The 18,959-nt window shown below is 43.2% G+C and overlaps 1 protein-coding gene across 1 annotated transcript; it reads right to left on the reverse strand.

Annotated features, from left to right (window-relative positions):
- Positions 1-668: 668 nt before the first annotated feature.
- LOC117538604 (junctional protein associated with coronary artery disease) lies at positions 669-18,959 on the reverse strand. Its single transcript, XM_034204460.1, has 4 exons — positions 18,835-18,959; positions 10,607-11,041; positions 4,655-8,535; positions 669-3,799 (listed from the first exon to the last, which is right to left on the reverse strand). The coding sequence occupies exons 2-4, from the start codon at positions 10,930-10,932 to the stop codon at positions 3,765-3,767; spliced, it is 4,242 nt and encodes a 1,413-aa protein (XP_034060351.1). The 5' UTR covers positions 10,933-11,041; positions 18,835-18,959; the 3' UTR covers positions 669-3,764.

Genomic DNA, 18,959 nt, shown 5'->3' on the forward strand with positions numbered 1-18,959 from the left:
AATACTGTTCCTTTAATATCTGCACTTGCACAGATGCATACAGTAGCCTACATTGTGCGACAACCTTTAATGTTATCCCTGTATATAATCCCTTCTCTGTGTTAGCCACCCTGCTGTCTCTAGCTCTTGCCAACATGCCTCAGAGCAAAGCATTGGGATGTTAGTGGAAAGAAAGCTTGCCTATAGAGGGATCAATAAAGTATCACATCAAAGGAAGTGCTAATCAGACTTCTTACTCTCCTTTTAGAAAAAGATGGCACATCGAGACATTTAAACAGCGTCTGAGGATGGATGCCGTCCAAGCCTCAGAGAGCATGCTGGGAGGTTTTTACAAGGTTCAGCTCAAGTATTGTCTTTGCCAACGCTTTGATCGAGCAAATGGAGCTCAGTGTGACAGTCTGGCAGGGTAATTGGGCTGATATTGCCAGTACACAAATGTACATGTACATAGCTGCGCACATACACAGTGACTAGTGCTGATGTTTGTCTTGCTTTCTTGTGTCTTTTTCTCGAGAATAATGTGCATTATGCAGAGAGGGAGTTGCATATTTCGAAACTATTTTGCAGAAAAACACAAATATAATTTCCCCCTGTTGATATGTCAACCTTACACAGTGCATCGAACAAACCCTGTAATTGGCCCCTAGGGAATTGACCACAAACACACATTTCATGCAAAGAGTTTATTTATGAATCAGACTGCAGTATCATACAACAGTAGCACAATCATATGACTATGGATTATGCTCATATTTATAGATACAAAGATAAAGGCATGTCTTAAAATGAAAAAAAATGAATGAGTTCTCTTCTGATTTACTCTAAAAATAGCTTTTAAATACTTGGCATAGTTTTGTAAATTAAATTATGAAACATAATGTTTGCCCACTGTATTTACTATTGGAGTACCAAATGCAAATATACTTTGTGAAAAACATTTTTTTCCCTCCTTTCTCTTGCATTTCATGCAAGGAAGAAAAAAAGATGTCAGTGAGTACAAAAAGCACTTAAATCTCATATGAAAATAGAAAATATTACAAGTGTGCATAATTACTTCATGTTGCACATAACCTGCAGTACAAAAAGTCAAATGACACTGTGTTCAAGTGTACCTGACATGCCAATTATTTGGGGGGGCGTATGTACTGAAATAGGTATTTAAATGTCATTAGGGGCAGTTTACACACAAGACTGGGGCAAAGCCTTTCAGTCTTCAAAATGAATTGAAAATGAGATGTGGGCGTGTCAGCTTTTCCTCCCTGTGATGCTGACTTTAAGCCTGTCTTGAAACACTGAATCTTATCCTGTACTTTTTTTTAAATTATGCTTTTTGAGTTATTTGAAGATCACAGTTTTGATTCAATGTTCCCTTCAGATTAACGCCATGAAGAGCAGAAACTATCCTCAATGCTACTGTACCTCTCCCACCAGAGGGATGGCAGAACAGCAAGTTGTGTGTAAAAACCTAAGGTATGAAACAGTGCTTAGTAGGTTAATATTTGGCATTGCCTGGAGTATAATGTAATGCACACATAATAAGGCGACATGATTATTCCAAATTTACAAGAAATGTTTGAAATACTAAGACAAAGTTCTGAGTTGATAAAATGCTACAACTGTAAAATGCTACATAACAATTAAGTGGTACTCGGTGAGTGATTAAACAGTGATGGTTTACTACAAATCTGTTGATACGTTACACCAATGCAGCACTGCTGTTGTAGGAAAAACCACATAACTGCAAACTTTTATCATTAAGAATATTTTTAAATCATTGTTTGAGTTTTACATTTTGATTTTAAATTCATTTGAAAAACCCTGTATTTAGAAAAAAAAACGATTTTCATACTTTTGCAAATGTATGGTTTTAGCCAAAAATAGCATACTGCATTGTATCCTTTTAGTGCAATAAGTGTTAGGGACGGCAGAACATTTTACACAACATGAACACGCTGTAGAACAAACGTAATAAAGGAGGAAGTTGAGAGGAGGGAAAGAAGGAAGGGAGGGAGGAAAATAAAAAAAATCCCAATTTTATTTCTAAACTTGTTTTTGAAGAACCAACAACAGAACGATACATGATTTGGATTGGAAGACATACAAAGACAAAAATAAGACACAGGTCATGTCTGACCACCAACAGAGGAGTTACAGCTGATATGGATTGATGAATTAAATATCACAAGGAGCGTCCGACATTGACTCTGTTAGCGTATGAAAAAGCACTATCAAATAAGAAATCATGGCACATTCAAAAAGTTTCCATCACGTCAACACCGTCAAGGATGAACCCTATCGCTCACTGGAACCGAATCGTGTGATCAAGGCACACCACACCCTTCTCATATCACTTAGATTTTAAAGCACTAGAAAAGTATGTATACTCTCAGTATAATACTATACAGACATATGATACCTTGATCTTGATATATGTGTTGAGAAATAAAATGTCATGGTTAAATACAAAATATCTCTTAAAATATTTAAAATATACTTTATTTTGTACATTATGCAAACTGATTAACAATTCGATGATAAAAAAAATAACTTTTCCATGAAATGTTGTCTCTTTGCGATACAGATGTATGAACATAGATATATATCATGAAACCCCCTGTTATACCCTGACACGACTCCATATCCCTGTAATATGATTTCAAATGACACACATCAAAACTCCTGACAATGGGTCCTACAGGTAGCTCCACTACACCACTGAGCTGTTTGTACAACAATATTGCTCTACCTATCGTTTTTTTTTCTCTATTTCCCTATATCCATCTTTAAAGTTGATCAAATTCACCTACCAACACTTAAACTCAATCTGTGCCTTTATTGCTTCCTGAAATTACCTGGAAAGGGGAGCTATTCATGGGATTCATCAGAGGACTACCGCACATCTAAAGAAGGCAACTCTCCCCCTCCAGCTTAAAACCAATTCAATGTATAATAGGTCACTGGTCTATCATCTCATGTGGTGTAGAGTCACTCTTCATTGAAGAGCTTTATGGGTTATGGTTGCAGTGTGTACAAAAGCAATGAGACAGGGCACAATGTCGTCACATTTTAAGAAAAGAAAGGCTGACTGATCTCGTCTAAAATCAAAACAGTTCTTGAGCCAGAGACAGTGATGTCCAGTTCTAAAACAGCTGTCGCCTCACCACGACAATCAGATACGCAGTTTATTTTGGTGTAGTTTAAATGCAACAGAAAAGGTTGGGACAATAACCCTTCTATGTCTACGTTAGATTAAACATAAACGCTTACATTCATATCCTTAATAGCTCTCCCGTAAACAAACAAGGTTCGTTCAGTATGCAAAAAATGTCTCAACTGTATTCACTATGGACATTTTATAAGTTCTAGTATGCACGACAGAATTGCATAATGTCTGCCAATGAGAAAAGCATAGGGAGAAGAGAATAGAAAGGACAAGCCGCTACAAGAAGACTAACTAGTAGAAACCCTATAAGAGGATGGGTTTGGGGATGGAGGACAGATGGGGTAGTGGGAAGTCAGTTTGGGAAAGGCTGGGTAGGGATTCGTAGTGGAAGTTGCCCCACAAGTTAAAGGGGCACCTCCCTTTGGCAGTGGAACAGCACTCTTAGTAGTCAACGCAGCGCCGAGGGTGAGGGTGTACACAATGCTCTTGTCGGACAAGAAGGCCATTTCAGTGTCAAGATGAGATGAAGGCATTCTAGTAGGCAGCCAGGTCACAGTGTTGGAGCTAAAAACCTCAGATCAAGATGATGGACGCAGTCTTTCTACTCTGTCTCCGCTCGGCTGGGATCATGGGGTTCTGGGACATAAAGAAGAACAATATTTATTCACAAACACTATATTTTTTATCTAAACCTAATATTGTATTTTATTTCATATCAGCTGTAAGATTAGAAAGGTGCAACTAATTCCCCTTTTGACATAACAGGAATGATATTCGTTTTCAAGTATCCTTTACATTTTTCTGTTTATTTCAGTTCCATACATTTCAATGTATAATGGATTCACATTCACTGGTTGCGACTTGCACCATCTTTGGGCAATGACACCATCTTGTGGAGATGTCTTTAACAGCAAAGCTGCATAATGCTGTTTTAATTTCAAGAGAGAAAGAGGGACATTTTATTATGTATCTTCATCTGTATGTAATAATCAAATGTTTGTATTCGTCAAATGTTATTTTTGACCTTTGTCAAGCAGCTTTGTCTTGGCTGTTTGTCTGTTGCTTTGTTTGTAGATTGAGAACAAAAAAACACATTCATGTTTGTTCACAGACTTATTTGGCTATTAAAGCTAATTCTGATTCTAATAAACATTCAGATTTTCAACGCAATCAATTTGTTTTACCAACACATTAGTTGAAATGTAAGTGGATGTATTTCATTCCCTTATGGTTAAGTCATGCAGTCAGCCTGCATGGATAATACATCTCTGCATAGGGAGAGTGAAACACATATTTTAAATAATTGCATTGGTATTTTCTTTTCTCTTTTTGAACTGTCTACTGGGTTTGTATGGATACAAAACCACATGGGAAATTATTTTATTTTATGTAAACCTTATACATTTCTGAAGTTTTCAAGACCTCTTAACTCGACTGATTCATTCTCACAAGTTCCCCAAAGTAAAATGTCCTCCAATGTATTCATCTTACCTGAGAGAGATGACTCCTGCTCATCTTGCAACACTGTCTCCTCAGAGACCTGCGGTGAATGGGTGACCTCTTGATCTTGATCGTTCTCCTCGTCTCTCTGAGGACCAGGCTGGGGCTCCTCCTCTGGTTCGTCCTTGCCCTCCCCTTCTGCCTCCCCCTCCCCAGAGTCAGTACTCCTGATGCTGAGCCGCCTCATACGATACATGACGTCCACCTCCCTCATCCAACCCATGCGCTCGGCTGCCACGCGACCTGGAGAAACAGCCAGCTTGGTCTGCAACGCCTCCATTCGCTGGGCGGGGCCCTTGCTCCTCCGCTCCCCCTCCAAGCTAAGAGACAGCCTGCGGTCTAGGTTTGGAGGAACTGAAAGTGGCAGTCTATCTGGCGGAAACTCCGGTAACCCGGGGTGATCTCGCCCCAAATGAGTCCGTAAAACAAGTCTATGCTCTGGACCAGCAAATGGCTTCTTCTCTTGCTCCTGCTTGTTATCAGGCATTGCACTGTCTTGTCCCTCACTTTCACTTTTCACTTCTTCCGTCTGTTTGTCTGCGCTACCCTCAGGTGTTTCTCCTGTATTGGCTTCCTTCTCTGCTAATTCTACTTCCTTAGTTACTGTTTCACGAACACTCTGTTCCGCTGTGACTTGGGGGTCTTGTGGCACATCAGTAGCTAATATTGTGGATGTGCTCTCCTCTGTAGCTCCGTTTGCTGGTTTTCTCTCAACAGGATTATCTGCACACAAATCCTCCTGGTTTTCTGCCTGAGCATCGTCTGCTTTTTCACCCCCCCCTACATTTTCCTCTGTCATTGAATTCTGATCCCTTGTTCCAGCACATAGGTCAGACCCTGACTGATTTAAACTTGAATCATTTGGCTCCTCTGTTTTAACACCCTCTAATGCAGCGCGGTGTGGTGGACTGCCATTTTGATTGGTCGAGCTGTCCGAGCTGTTCTCCTCGTGAAGGGGAGGCAATGGGCCCAGTCTCATTTGATTCTCAAGTTCTCTTTTACAAATAGGGCACTCCTCCTCTGATTCACCTCTAAGATCTTGAAGAGTCTCTGCATCATTAGATTTAAAATTGCCTGCGGACGCTTTACTGCCATCCGCCGGGTCTCTAGAGGGACGCAAAGTCTGGCATATGTCCTCATAATCCGGAGGACTAGTGAGCGTAGAGGCATCCTGCATGGGCTGTCTATCTGCCCATGGCATCTCAGCTGCTGCTGTGTTTGTCATTGGACTGAAGTCACAAAGTGGTGTCTCAATAGGCTCATCTGGCAGGTCTAGTTTTACTGTCCTGCCATCGTTGCTCCGTCTGCGCGAAAGATGTGTAATAACCCTGTATTCTCTGAAGCCTGTCTCCCGGGGAGGGACGGGGAGCTCCTCCCGAAGCTGCTTGCTGAAGGTTACTGACTTTGTAGCAGGCCTGGAGAAGGCGCTCTTGACTTCCCTGTATTCTGGGTCAACAGACCAGCTTACTGCACTGCGCCTAAGGCTGCTGGGCTTGTTGAAAGGTTCTGATGTCAAGCGGATTTTGATACGCTCAGGAATTTGAACAGAACCATCTGGGACTTTATTGCTGGCAGTGCCTAGCTCCAAGATGTCTTTGTAGGCCTCGTTGAGGTCCTCTATGCACTTATCAACGCTGGGCTGTTTGCTGCTCTGCTGCTGCTGTTGATCCTGGACTTCTTTTTTGATGGTCTCCAGCTCTTTGACAGCATCCCATGGACGCTGGACGATGGGTTTCAACAGGAATGGTTCGAATGCTTCCTGCCCACTGTTTTCTGCTGGTTTGGGCTCCTCCACATTTCCTGAGGGTGGTACTGCTGGCTGCTGAGCTGTGCTCTTGTTCAGCTGGTTGGAGAAGGTGGCGGTCAGGGAGAAGGCGCTGTTGCTCGAGAGTTTCAGGCTCTTCACTCCCTTAATAGGAAAAGTGAACGCAGTGCCCACTGCACTGCTGCTATCAGTAGGGACTTCAGAGTCTGGAGCGACAGGGTCTTTTTGTGCTTCGTTGTTTTCAGGGGCAGGTTTTTCAGCCTCTGGGCTAGTTTGTGTCTCCTGGTCTCGATACTGGTTTGCAGGCCAGGTTCCCGACAGTTTCATCTCCTTGTAATGGTTTATCTTAGGGGGTCTACAGGGTACTCTTTTAAACATTTTGCTGCTCGCTCTACTGCTTGTTTTGCTGCTACCTATGCTACCAGTTAGTGCTTGCAGCTCAGCTTCAGCTGAAGATGTGCTTTGGAGACTTTGGTTAGTTAAATGGCCAGTTTTGTTGTCACTAGGACTGTCCGCTGGATCTGGTGACTTTTCATTGTTGTTATTCTGATCACGGATTGTCCCAGTAAGCTGCGGAGTAACGGGTACAGACACTAAACAAAAAATGGTCTCACTTAGTCTCTTTTTAAGATTCTTGGTTTTGTCTTTTTCTGGTGGCTCAGGTTGTTCCACCTTCTTCACTTCTGTCACAGTTTCAGAGACAACCTGTTCAGCTGGCTTGCAAGGGGGAGGTGGTGGTTTACCCAAAATAGATGAAGGAAAAAACTGACTACGGTTTTGTTCAGGTCCTACACTGTCACTTTTTTTGTTTAATCCCCTGTTGCCCCATCGATTACTGCTGTCGTTGTCATTGGGAGCTGTTTTGCGGCTTTCGGTATTGGGAGCTGACCCCTGTTGGGGAGGAAAGGCACTTTCATGTGTAGATTGTCCTAAAATCTTAGCGGAAGGAACCTCTTTGTTGATGTTACGGATCTTGTCTGAGTCGGTGAGAGAACTTCCGCTAGGCCCTCCTGAGATTTGATTCAGTCTTGGGTCTTCAGTGGGTAATTGACTGGCATGACTTAGTTGTTCTTCAGGTCCAGAATATAGCTGTTTACGAAAGGTCGCAGCACGATCTCTGTAATGTTCCAGCCATGAACCTGCCTGTCTGTAAAACCACCTTCCAGGATCTGAGCTGGGCATCTGCAGAGCTTCTGCTCTCCATCTAAGGTTTGCCATTTCATTGCGGTTCATTGAATGTGACCTTGGGGGTGGGCCTCTTCTATAAGATGGGGGTGGGATGTAGCCAGGGGGCTCCATTCCAGTGATGGCAGAGTGTTGTGCGTAATAGTCTTGTCTTAGATCCCCACTCCTTGGATAGTAGATAGGCCTCTCTTTTTGTTTGGCACCCTGTTCTATAGCAAGCATTTCTGCGCTACCCCTATTCTGCTGGTGAGTCTCATATGACGGAGGCTTTAAAGGCCTGCTGAACCTGGGCTTTGGTAAAAGTGCAACATGGCTGCTTGGCCCAGCATTCCTACCCCACCGGTCCCTGACAACAGCACCACTATAGATATACCTACTATAGGGCCCAGAGAAGACAGTGCTGCTTATCCTCTGTCTATCAGGTAGGCTAGGCCTGGATGGAATGAGCTCTCTGCTGGCAATTCTATCAGGTGACAACACTCTTGGGAGAGACTGAGACTTTGCCTTTGTTCTGGGGTGAAAAAAGCCCTCGGGTGTCCTCAGGCGGTAATGGTCATGAGCCCACCTGTCCCCGTCCCCCTCTGACAGCTGCCTTCCCAGGCCCACAGCAGGCCTCCACTCCTCTGTACCGAGGCTCTGGCATTTCCTCTCCCCAGTCACTCTCAGCTGACCAGGGGCTGCGTCCAGGTCCCTCAGCCAGGAAATCTCCTCCCATAGCTGCTGCGCCTGCCTCTCGGCTCTGTGTTCTTCTGCTGCTACCAGGGCCTGTGGCCTCCAAGCACCAGCAGAGGCCCTCAGCTCCCTGCCATCAGCATAGTCCAGGAGGATGCTGAAGTCCTGGCCTCGCCTCCGCCAGTAGGAAACATCCCTCTCTTCATGGCTCAGCGGCTCTGAATAAGTCAAACTGGGAACATCGTAGAACCTATAAAGACAGAAAAGTCCAGTGTGAATAAGACTTACAAAATATCACAGACTCTGAATCTAGGATAACATTAGGAAACAGTGAACCTTTTTATGGGTGTTACAAGATAAACGATATCTAATACAGAGACAAACAAAGAAAACTATCTTAAACATCATATTTTTTATATGATTGACAGTTTGGTAGTTTAAAAGAAACAACAAAAATGCACTATGTGCAATGAACAATATTTTCAAAAGCAACAAGAATCTAAATTACTTTATCTCCGCTTTAAAGTAAAATCATAAAACAATACCACCGTTTTGAGATTGGATAATGGTGTCAAGTCACAATGATGTGTTTTGGTTCTGGCAGTATTGGCTTTTCAACGCAACTTAATCAACGAGAGCCAGCACATATGAGACAGAAGTGCTTAAGTCAGCTGCTCCCAAGTCCCTTGAAGAAACCATGGAATTGTGATGCTCCTGCAATATGGTCTGCATATTAAATTGTGCTGACCTTTTCTCTGGAGCTGGACATCTGGACAGCGACTTTGGCTTTTAAAAAGAATCTAACAAAACATCCCATTACCTAAACTGACACCATAGCAACCTCGATTCCTCCTATTACCAATACATATTACTCAAAGTACCCTTTAAGGAAATACAGTATGACCAACCAATAATCGATAAACCTTCAAGCAGTATGCTTCACTATGTCACATTAAAACATAGAGGAAACAAATCACAAGATGAGGGCCTTTTTCATTCTAAGGTGAATATATAATATCCTAAACACTAACCTAGTTGTTAAAATGCCGTCTGAATTTAACATAAAATGGCAAGTGTGTGACGGTTCACATCAGCGGTTCCACTGTAGTGTGATAAAGCAATGCTGCCTGGAGATAATTTTAGTCGTGGTTCCAAATTTACCTCTGAGGTGCAGGATATTGCTGTAATGCACTTTGCATTGCCAAAACCATTATCTTAGAAATAGCATACTAAATCATAACATATTGAGTCTAAAAACCAGTACTTTTCTTCTTTAAGAAAAAGGGTAATTCTGTTAAATAATGCTGTAGTTCTCGTTTTGGAATGTTCTCGAACCGTTATTGTCTTGCTGTGGTGGAACAGCACTGCAGAGTGAAGTAGAAGAAGATATATATCCATTCGTCCATAGATCCACTTCTGTAGGTTAACTGTCATATCAAAGCAGGTTTTAAGTCACCCGGATGACAGTCAGTTATAATGGAACAAAGGGGGTTTGAAATCCCTGTTGACCGTCATTAAATAAATCAAAAATGGTGTTTTCCCAAGCTATTTGATTCATATTTATGATACAGCCACAATATCCATGATTTGCAGGAAGCAGTTACTGCATTAAATATACCAAAATATAAGTTTCTTAAATATACAGTACTAAAGAATATAATAGTTCTGAAAAGGAATAACAATCCACTTTAAGAGCCTCATCTCATATCTGCATTGCACTGTGATAGTCACTGTACTCATTCATGTAAGCAGCAGAGTCAATGGATCATCCTCAGCAGCATATGCTACTGTATGGCTGAGGGGAGCCGCGCTGTGCACACTTGCCCAGCAACATGCTTACATCACAGAGCACGTGCTGGGCGTGATTCAGTGTGCCAGTGTTTACAGTGGAGTGATTACGCGCCTGTCTTGAGGCATGTTCAGTCCTCCTCGGTTTGCTCACTGTCTGGTGCTGCTGTTTACATCTGCCTGCCTGGAAGACGCTGTAGAGACGATACCAGCGCATGAGTGTTCTCCACAGAGACGCGAGCCACCTCTGTGTGCCGGCATGTAAACAACTTAAACGAGCGCAAAGGCACCTTTCATAATTCCTCATATCCCGGCATAAGAGATATCAGTGGTGCTGCTGCAGCCACAGTGTTCTGCAGCTCTGGAAGGAGGGGAAAGGGAAGAGGAGGGGGAAAAAAAGCTGCGCAGTGCAGACTCAGTTTTGCATGCAATACCAAAGGGCCCCAGTGAGAAGGAGGGGAGGGGGAGAAAAGGTAAGGTAAAGGGTGTGGGGGATCGAAAAAGGAAGGAAAGAAAAAAAAAAAAGCACTCACCCACTATCTGTGGCGAGAGAATCACCCAAGGGCTGAGCGTCACCTAGGATACCAATTCCAAGTTCCTTTCTCCTCAGGATCCTTTCCCCGCTCTCGATGTCCGTGGCGGGGTAGCCCTTCACCAGCGCCTGCCTGCTGCCATAGATACCCGTGATAGATGGCCCCCGCTCCGCCTCGTACCCATTCAGCGTCCCCCGGCCAGCCCGGTTGTCCACGAGTTCACGCTGGCAATCAGCAGGGCGCTTGTCATAAGGCGTGGCAGACGGAGGGCCGCTCTTGGGCAATTTATATCCGTGCGAAATGAGGAGGTCCTCCACACTGTACATGGTGGTGTCTCTCTCTCACTTCTGGGCAGGAGGGCAAAGGTGGGTGTGTTGCCTTATGCGCAGTGCTGCTGGTGGGAGCTGGAGCACGGTTGCTCGGCAGAGGCCATCACTAAGGGGAGGACAGGGGAGGGAAGAGGTAACATGTGAACAGATTATTTCAGCACGCGCCTAAATGCAGGATGTGCCATTTTCAACACGCTGGCAGATGTCTGAAATACAGATGTTTGTGATACCTTTCCAGATGTGCACATGTGTGTCAGCATGTGTTAAGTTGAGAGCTCAGTTAGTTAGTACAACATGGGATAAACAAAACAGACTTTTGTTAACTCTGCAAGATACTAGTAAAGTTTAAACTGCAGATGTTTTTATTTTTACAATGTCGTTGCTCTCCTATAACATGGACAGTTCTTTTGACATCCGGCTACACCCTTCCTTCCTCCCATAGACATTTTATCATCTTTCCAAATTGTCTAAAGCCATTGTGTAATGTAAGAATTGCTAAATTGAGACTTCCCGTCCATTAAACCTCTCTCTGATTTATCTACGCTTTTGTCTGGGATAAATGTCGAAGCAGGTTCTAGGTGGAACATTCTTCATCAGTCAATACAATCACAGGTATTGTTCTCCCGACACGCAGAGCAGCAGTTGGACAGCTGCACTAATCTTTGCATGTAGACAATCTTCCAATAGACACAAATGTGCATGGTACAGGAACTACAAAGTAAACCTTTCACATTAAGTAAAGAGAAGAGATTAAAGACCTCTCCGTGTGTGTGTCAGACGTTTAGGGTGATCTCCTCCGGTATTTTGCATCATATATTTGCCATAACTTAATACAGCGGCAAACATTCTGTAAGCCCAGAGGGGGAAATTGAACATCCAATATAAATGACTGCACATAATGTATACTGCCCCCTTGTCTCTGTGCAGCGTGACACTGTACGTGGTGCGAGCTCCTTAGTCGCCTGTAATTCTTCTGTCCAAAAGCCATCATGAAAATATATGGTACATTTATTACATGTAATTAAAGGGATTCAGCTGACTCGTCAAATCCAGTCCAACTTGCAGGGTTGACAAAAAACTAAAGTGATCAATATTAATGAGAAAAAGGACGTAAAATAAAGTGAAGTGGATGCTTTTGTTAAAGAAATACGAACAACTAATTTGTGTAAGATCAATCTTAGTAAGACAGTTACTATTTCATTCTATATTGTGACACAATCCTAACTTCTAGAAATGTGTATTCACCATTGTATTGAAGTTATTGAAAATGTTATATCTCGGTACAAGAACCTTGTGACGGGGTACATCATATTATATTGATCTATTAATCTTATGTTTGACTTAGTTAACCAACCCCATAACTAAAGTCCACCACCGTGCGAAGACGAACTGAAAATGTAAAATGCAAATTCATCTTTGGGGATTTTAGCATATCCCTCAGACTGTCTTTAAGATCTAAATAATGCAAATTGCATTACAAATAATTGCCTTATCTGTGTTTTTTTAGCACTGCAATATCATTTCATTAATCTGCCAATTATTATTATTAGTTTACTGATTCCTTGTTTGGTTTGTGAAGGGTCAGAAAGAAGTGAAATATTTCCAAAAGCCCAAAGTATTTTGATCACAGAATACAGAAAGCAGCACATTTCTAATTCAAAGGTAGAAATACAGCATTTTACAAAATGACTTAAACAATTAATCCAACATCAAAATAGTTGATGCATCAACTTATTGTGTTTTGACTATTTATTGCAGCTCTTACTTTAATGCAACAAGTAGGTTAGAGCACTTGTTTGTGTGGGAAATTGTTTGTGTGAGCACTTGTTTGTGTGAGCACTTGTTTGTGTGAGCACTTGTGTGTGTGAGCACTTGTTTGTGTGAGCACTTGTTTGTGTGAGCACTTGTTTGTGTGAGCACTTGTTTGTGTGAGCACTTGTTTGTGTGAGCACTTGTTTGTGTGTGCACTTGTTTGTGTGAGCACTTGTTTGTGTGAGCACTTGTTTGTGTGTGCACTTGTTTGTGTGTGCACTTGTTTGTGTGAGCACTTGTTTGTGTGAGCATGTGAATGTGCGTGAGCATGTGAATGTGTGTGAGCATGTGAGTGTGTGTGAGCATGTGAATGTGTGTGAGCATGTGAGTGTGTGTGAGCATGCGAGTGTGTGTGAGCATGTGAATGTGTGTGAGCATGTGAATGTGTGTGAGCATGTGAATGTGTGTGAGCATGCGAGTGTGTGTGAGCATGTGAATGTGTGTGAGCATGTGAGTGTGTGTGAGCATGTGAGTGTGTGTGTGAGCATGTGAATGTGTGTGTGAGCATGTGAATGTGTGTGAGCATGTGAGTGTGTGTGTGTGTGTGAGCATGTGAGTGTGTGTGAGCATGTGAATGTGTGTGAGCATGTGAGTGTGTGTGAGCATGTGAATGTGTGTGAGCATGTGAGTGTGGTGTGTGAGCATGTGAATGTGTGTGAGCATGTGAATGTGTGTGAGCATGTGAATGTGTGTGAGCATGTGAGTGTGTGTGTGAGCATGTGAATGTGTGTGTGAGCATGTGAATGTGTGTGAGCATGTGAGTGTGTGTGAGCATGCGAGTGTGTGTGAGCATGTGAATGTGTGTGAGCATGCGAGTGTGTGTGAGCATGTGAATGTGTGTGAGCATGTGAATGTGTGTGAGCATGTGAGTGTGTGTGTGAGCATGTGAATGTGTGTGAGCATGTGAATGTGTGTGAGCATGTGAATGTGTGTGAGCATGTCAGTGTGTGTGAGCATGTGAGTGTGTGTGTGAGCATGTCAGTGTGTGTGAGCATGTGAATGTGTGTGAGCATGTGAGTGTGTGTGTGCATGTGAGTGTGTGTGTGAGCATGTGAATGTGTGTGAGCATGTGAGTGTGTGTGAGCATGTGAATGTGTGTGAGGATGTGATTGTGTGTGAGCATGTGATTGTGTGTGAGCATATGAGTGTGTGTGAGCATGTGAGTGTGTGTGAGCATGTGATTGTGTGTGAGCATGTGAGTGTGTGTGAGCATGTGAGTGTGTGTGTGTGAGTGTGTGTGTGAGCATGTGAGTGTGTGTGAGCATGTGAGTGTGTGTGAGCATGTGAGTGTGTGTGAGCATGTGAGTGTGTGTGAGCATGTGAGTGTGTGTGAGCATGTGATTGTGTGTGAGCATGTGAGTGTGTGTGAGCATGTGAGTGTGTGTGTGTGAGTGTGTGTGAGCATGTGAGTGTGTGTGAGCATGTGAGTGTGTGTGAGCATGTGAGTGTGTGTGAGCATGTGAGTGTGTGTGAGCATGTGAGTGTGTGTGAGCATGTGAGTGTGTGTGTGAGCATGTGAGTGTGTGTGAGCATGTGAGTGTGTGTGAGCATGTGAGTGTGTGTGAGCATGTGAATGTGTGTGAGCATGTGAGTGAGTGTGTGTGAGCATGTGAGTGTGTGTGTGTGAGCATGTGAGTGTGTGTGAGCATGTGAGTGTGTGTGAGCATGTGAGTGTGTGTGAGCATGTGAGTGTGTGTGAGCATGTGAATGTGTGTGAGCATGTGAGTGTGTGTGAGCATGTGAGTGTGTGTGTGAATGTGTGTGAGCATGTGAGTGTGTGTGTGAGCATGTGAGTGTGTGTGAGCATGTGAGTGTGTGTGAGCATGTGAGTGTGTGTGAGCATGTGAATGTGTGTGAGCATGTGAGTGTGTGTGAGCATGTGAGTGTGTGAGCATGTGAGTGTGTGTGAGCATGTGAGTGTGTGTGTGAATGTGTGTGAGCATGTGAGTGTGTGAGCATGTGAGTGTGTGTGAGCATGTGAGTGTGTGTGAGCATGTGAGTGTGTGTGTGAGTGTGTGTGAGCATGTGAGTGTGTGAGCATGTGAGTGTGTGTGAGCATGTGAGTGTGTGTGAGCATGTGAGTGTGTGTGAGTGTGTGTGAGCATGTGAGTGTGTGTGTGAGCATGTGAGTGTGTGTGTGAGCATGTGAGTGTGTGTGAGCATGTGAGTGTGTGTGAGCATGTGAGTGTGTGTGAGCATGTGAGTGTGTGTGAGCATGTGAGTGTGTGTGAGTGTGTGTGAGCATGTGAGTGTGTGTGTGAGCATGTGAGTGTGTGTGTGAGCATGTGAGTGTGTGTGAGCATGTGAGTGTGTGTGAGCATGTGAGTGTGTGTGTGAGTGTGTGTGTGAGCATGTGAGTGTGTGTGAGCATGTGAGTGTGTGTGAGCATGTGAGTGTGTGTGAGCATGTGAGTGTGTGTGAGCATGTGAGTGTGTGTGAGCATGTGAGTGTGTGTGAGCATGTGAGTGTGTGTGAGCATGTGAGTGTGTGTGAGCATGTGAGTGTGTGTGTGCATGTGTGTGTGTGTGTGTGAGTGTGTGTGTGAGCATGTGAGTGAGTGTGTGTGAGTGTGTGTGAGTGTGTGTGTGAGCATGTGAGTGTGTGTGAGTGTGTGTGAGCATGTGAGTGTGTGTGAGCATGTGAGTGTGTGTGAGCATGTGAGTGTGTGTGAGTGTGTGTGAGCATGTGAGTGTGTGTGAGTGTGTGTGAGCATGTGAGTGTGTGTGAGCATGTGAGTGTGTGTGAGCATGTGAGTGTGTGTGAGTGTGTGTGAGCATGTGAGTGTGGGTTGATGTGTGTAGCATGTGAGTGGGTGAGGTGTGGGGTGAGTGTGTGAGTGGTGTGAGTGTGTGTGAGCATGTGAGTGTGTGGTGAGTGTGTGTGGGGTGTGTGGGTGGGGGTGTGTGTGAGCAGTGAGTGTGTGAGTGTGTGTGTGAGTGTGTGTGAGCATGTGAGTGGGTGAGTGTGTGTGTGTGAGGTGTGTGAGTGAGTGTGTGTGAGCATGTGAGTGTGTGTGAGTGTGTGTGAGCATGTGAATGTGTGTGTGAGTGTGTGAGTGAGTGTGTGTGAGCATGTGAGTGTGTGTGAGTGTGTGTGAGCATGTGAGTGTGTGTGTGAGTGTGTGTGAGCATGTGAATGCAGGAGCATCCTGTCTGATATATGAATTAGTGGCTGTAACGGTGTGCCCTGCCTGGAGATGACAGTGGATGGCTTATAAAACAGTAACACGGTGATCAAAGGCTTTGCACACATTAGCATTCTGGCGAATCGTGTTTGGACTTGAAAAGTGACTCTCTGTTCGTTTTCCATTATGAAGGTGTCACTGTTGAATCAAAGACGTGGCCGTTAAAGTAGAACTACAAACATGTGCTCGCTATAAGATGCCAACACTGTTCACAGCAAACAGCTTTATGTTCCTGCCTGAAACGACATCTCTGTTATCTTCAAATCACAGATGACAGGGTAAATCAGGGCTGGAGGTCATGAGGGAGAAGTCATTCATAACTAATACGAAAGATATCAAACACCGAAAACGTTTTATAGTACACAATTCTCTGGAGGATTCCCAGGGGAAAGCACCTGTTGTGCAAATGAATGGTTTTTGTAATGTTAGCTTAATAAACGTATATGAGATTTGCTTTTGTCCCTTTTTCATGTTTTTATTTGACCCTGTATTAAAAAGCATGATCTGTTATTTTATGTAATTGTAAATACGTTATCCTTTGATAATGCAATGTATTGAAATTATATTGATTTTTGAAATATAATTTCAAATATCATAAGTTTTGTTTTTGCTAGAATCAACAAATCCAAATGTCTACTAAATCTTTACAACATATTCAATATTAATAGTATTAAACAGTAGCCAGACTAGCGCTGGATCTATCAATTCATTGTATTATTGATTTATTGACCAATTATTTTCACAAGTAATGATTTATAATTTAGTATAACAACATGCATTTATTTTTTAAGTAGTGAAAATGCCCATTATAACTTCCCAGTGACCAAAATGATATCCTTACACTGCCTGTTTTGTTGCTTCATTGCAAAACTGAAGCATTTAATATAATATCAGAAAAAGACAAGCAGACAAAACCAACACATATTTTACTTTTTGGCTTGTGTTTAAAATTGAAAGTCGGATTCTCTGGTTACAGTAAAATGTTCCAAAAATCGAAGAAATATGTCAAAGTTATTATTTTTTTATTTCAATGATGAAAAGGACAGTATAAAAAGGACAAATTCACTCAGCTGATTTGGAAATATCCCCACCTTTTCTCTTGACCTCAAGTTGACCTTAACATTTCTCACTCCCATAACTTTATCCAATGTGCAGTGAAGAGTTGCCTCCGGGCTGTGAGCTGATCTCATACTGTATGATTCACTGTAACACTTCACATGTGGCCTCAGGATAACTAATATACTATCCAGATGTAAAAGACTCAGCAGAAAATCTCCATCCTGACACCACACTGTGTGTAACCACATGTTCAAGGACAGCACATGTGAAGAAGGATTGACCAACTCATGAATTCATTGACTATAAGCCTAAGCAAAGATCACATTAAAAATCAGCATGTTGGAAGCAGGGTTGTCTGATTTTTAAGTCCTCCAACTATTTCTGGCTCTTCAAGTGGAGTGAATACTCAGAGTGGAAAATGCAGCAAAAATCAACTCAAGAGCTTCTTGAATTAGGCAAATCCAAAAAGCAGTCATAACCCTTAAAGAAGGAGTCGTATTGGAAAAGTAACTTCCTTTATCAGTCTTATCAGAGGGAACCAGAGCGAACCAGACACGCAGTGGCCCTTTTTGACAAGGTCACAGCTTCAAACGATTGCAGTGGAAATGTAGCACATGAGCCTTTTTTTGCATAGCAACAACTAAAGTAGCATTAATAATTGCAACACAACCAGATTTCCATATGCACATTATTATATATAGAGGGATATGATGGTTGTGTGTGTGTTTGGAGAAGTAACAATAAGGTCAGCTGTTGTAAAAAGTTTCTGTGAGGTAATTCATTAGTGGATATTTACTGCTGTTGGAGCGTGTGTTAGATCCATTTTTATGTGAGGAGCTAACTTTCCCGTGCTGGCCTTAAAACTTCCAATTGGAGCTTAGATTTATTTTAAACTTTGAACTTTACATTTTGAACTGAGGAGGGAGGCTCCCCAGTGTGCAGCCAGGCCTGGCAGACTGCATGCACAGGTAGTGGCCACTGTAACACATCAGCACTAGCAGCAGCAGCAGCAGCACCACCCTAACTGCCGAAGGGAGTGCACCTACATCTTACCTAGTGACAGGGATAACACAGCACAGACCAGGCTTATCATTAAACTGCTTATTCAAGCACATATAAATCTCCAGTTCAGCAAATTAAAAACACTTTCCTGATTCTCCTCAAAAACATCCTCCTCAAAATCATTCCCCCCTGGAAGATAACTTGCTGTATGAATGAATAATGATTTGCAATAGATCCGTTAGTATCATAACACATAGCTATCAATAATACATGTGGAAATATCTATCCATGCATAGAGACAGTATGACCTACTATAGCCATCCTATAACCTGCTGCAGTGTTATATGGCACAGCCTACATCAAATTGACTGCTATTAAATTATTTTTTATTTTTGTGTGTGCAAATCAGCTCCCAATACCTGCTTCGCCCAGTACAGCAGCGCCTAGAAATAACCCTGCACCTGCACGCAGTGTAAGTTGAAAATATAGTCAGCGGTCATGTTTTGACGAAAAGCCGCTTTGGCCAAATCATCACCTCGTTGCAAGATGTTCCCCAAGAAATGCACGCAGCGCAGCGGCGGCGCGGATCTGTCGAAGGGCGAACATTTTGAGGTGTGTGCAAGTTGACGCGCGGTTAACGAGGAGGCTTTTGCAGATGCATCTTCACTGTTTACCTAGACCCTGCGCTACAGTGGAGGCTACGTGAGCCTCCAAAAAAAAAAAGCACACAGCAACCCCTCCCTAGAATTAAGACAGTGCAGGCAGAGCGGGGAAAACAGCATGCAGAAATATGGCATAACATTGCAAAACGGAAAAGGGCGTAGCGGCGGAGAGACGCATACCTGGTGAGATGCTTGGCGTGGCCGTCGCAGTTCCCCTGCGCCCAGCTTTAGCTGCTGAGACTGAGCACTGCACACAGCCTGAGCCGAGCATGCCGATTGGTAGGCAGAGACGCGCTGGTTGCTGG

Source organism: Gymnodraco acuticeps, unplaced genomic scaffold (assembly GCF_902827175.1).
Source record: "Gymnodraco acuticeps unplaced genomic scaffold, fGymAcu1.1, whole genome shotgun sequence".
NCBI lineage: Eukaryota > Metazoa > Chordata > Actinopteri > Perciformes > Bathydraconidae > Gymnodraco > Gymnodraco acuticeps.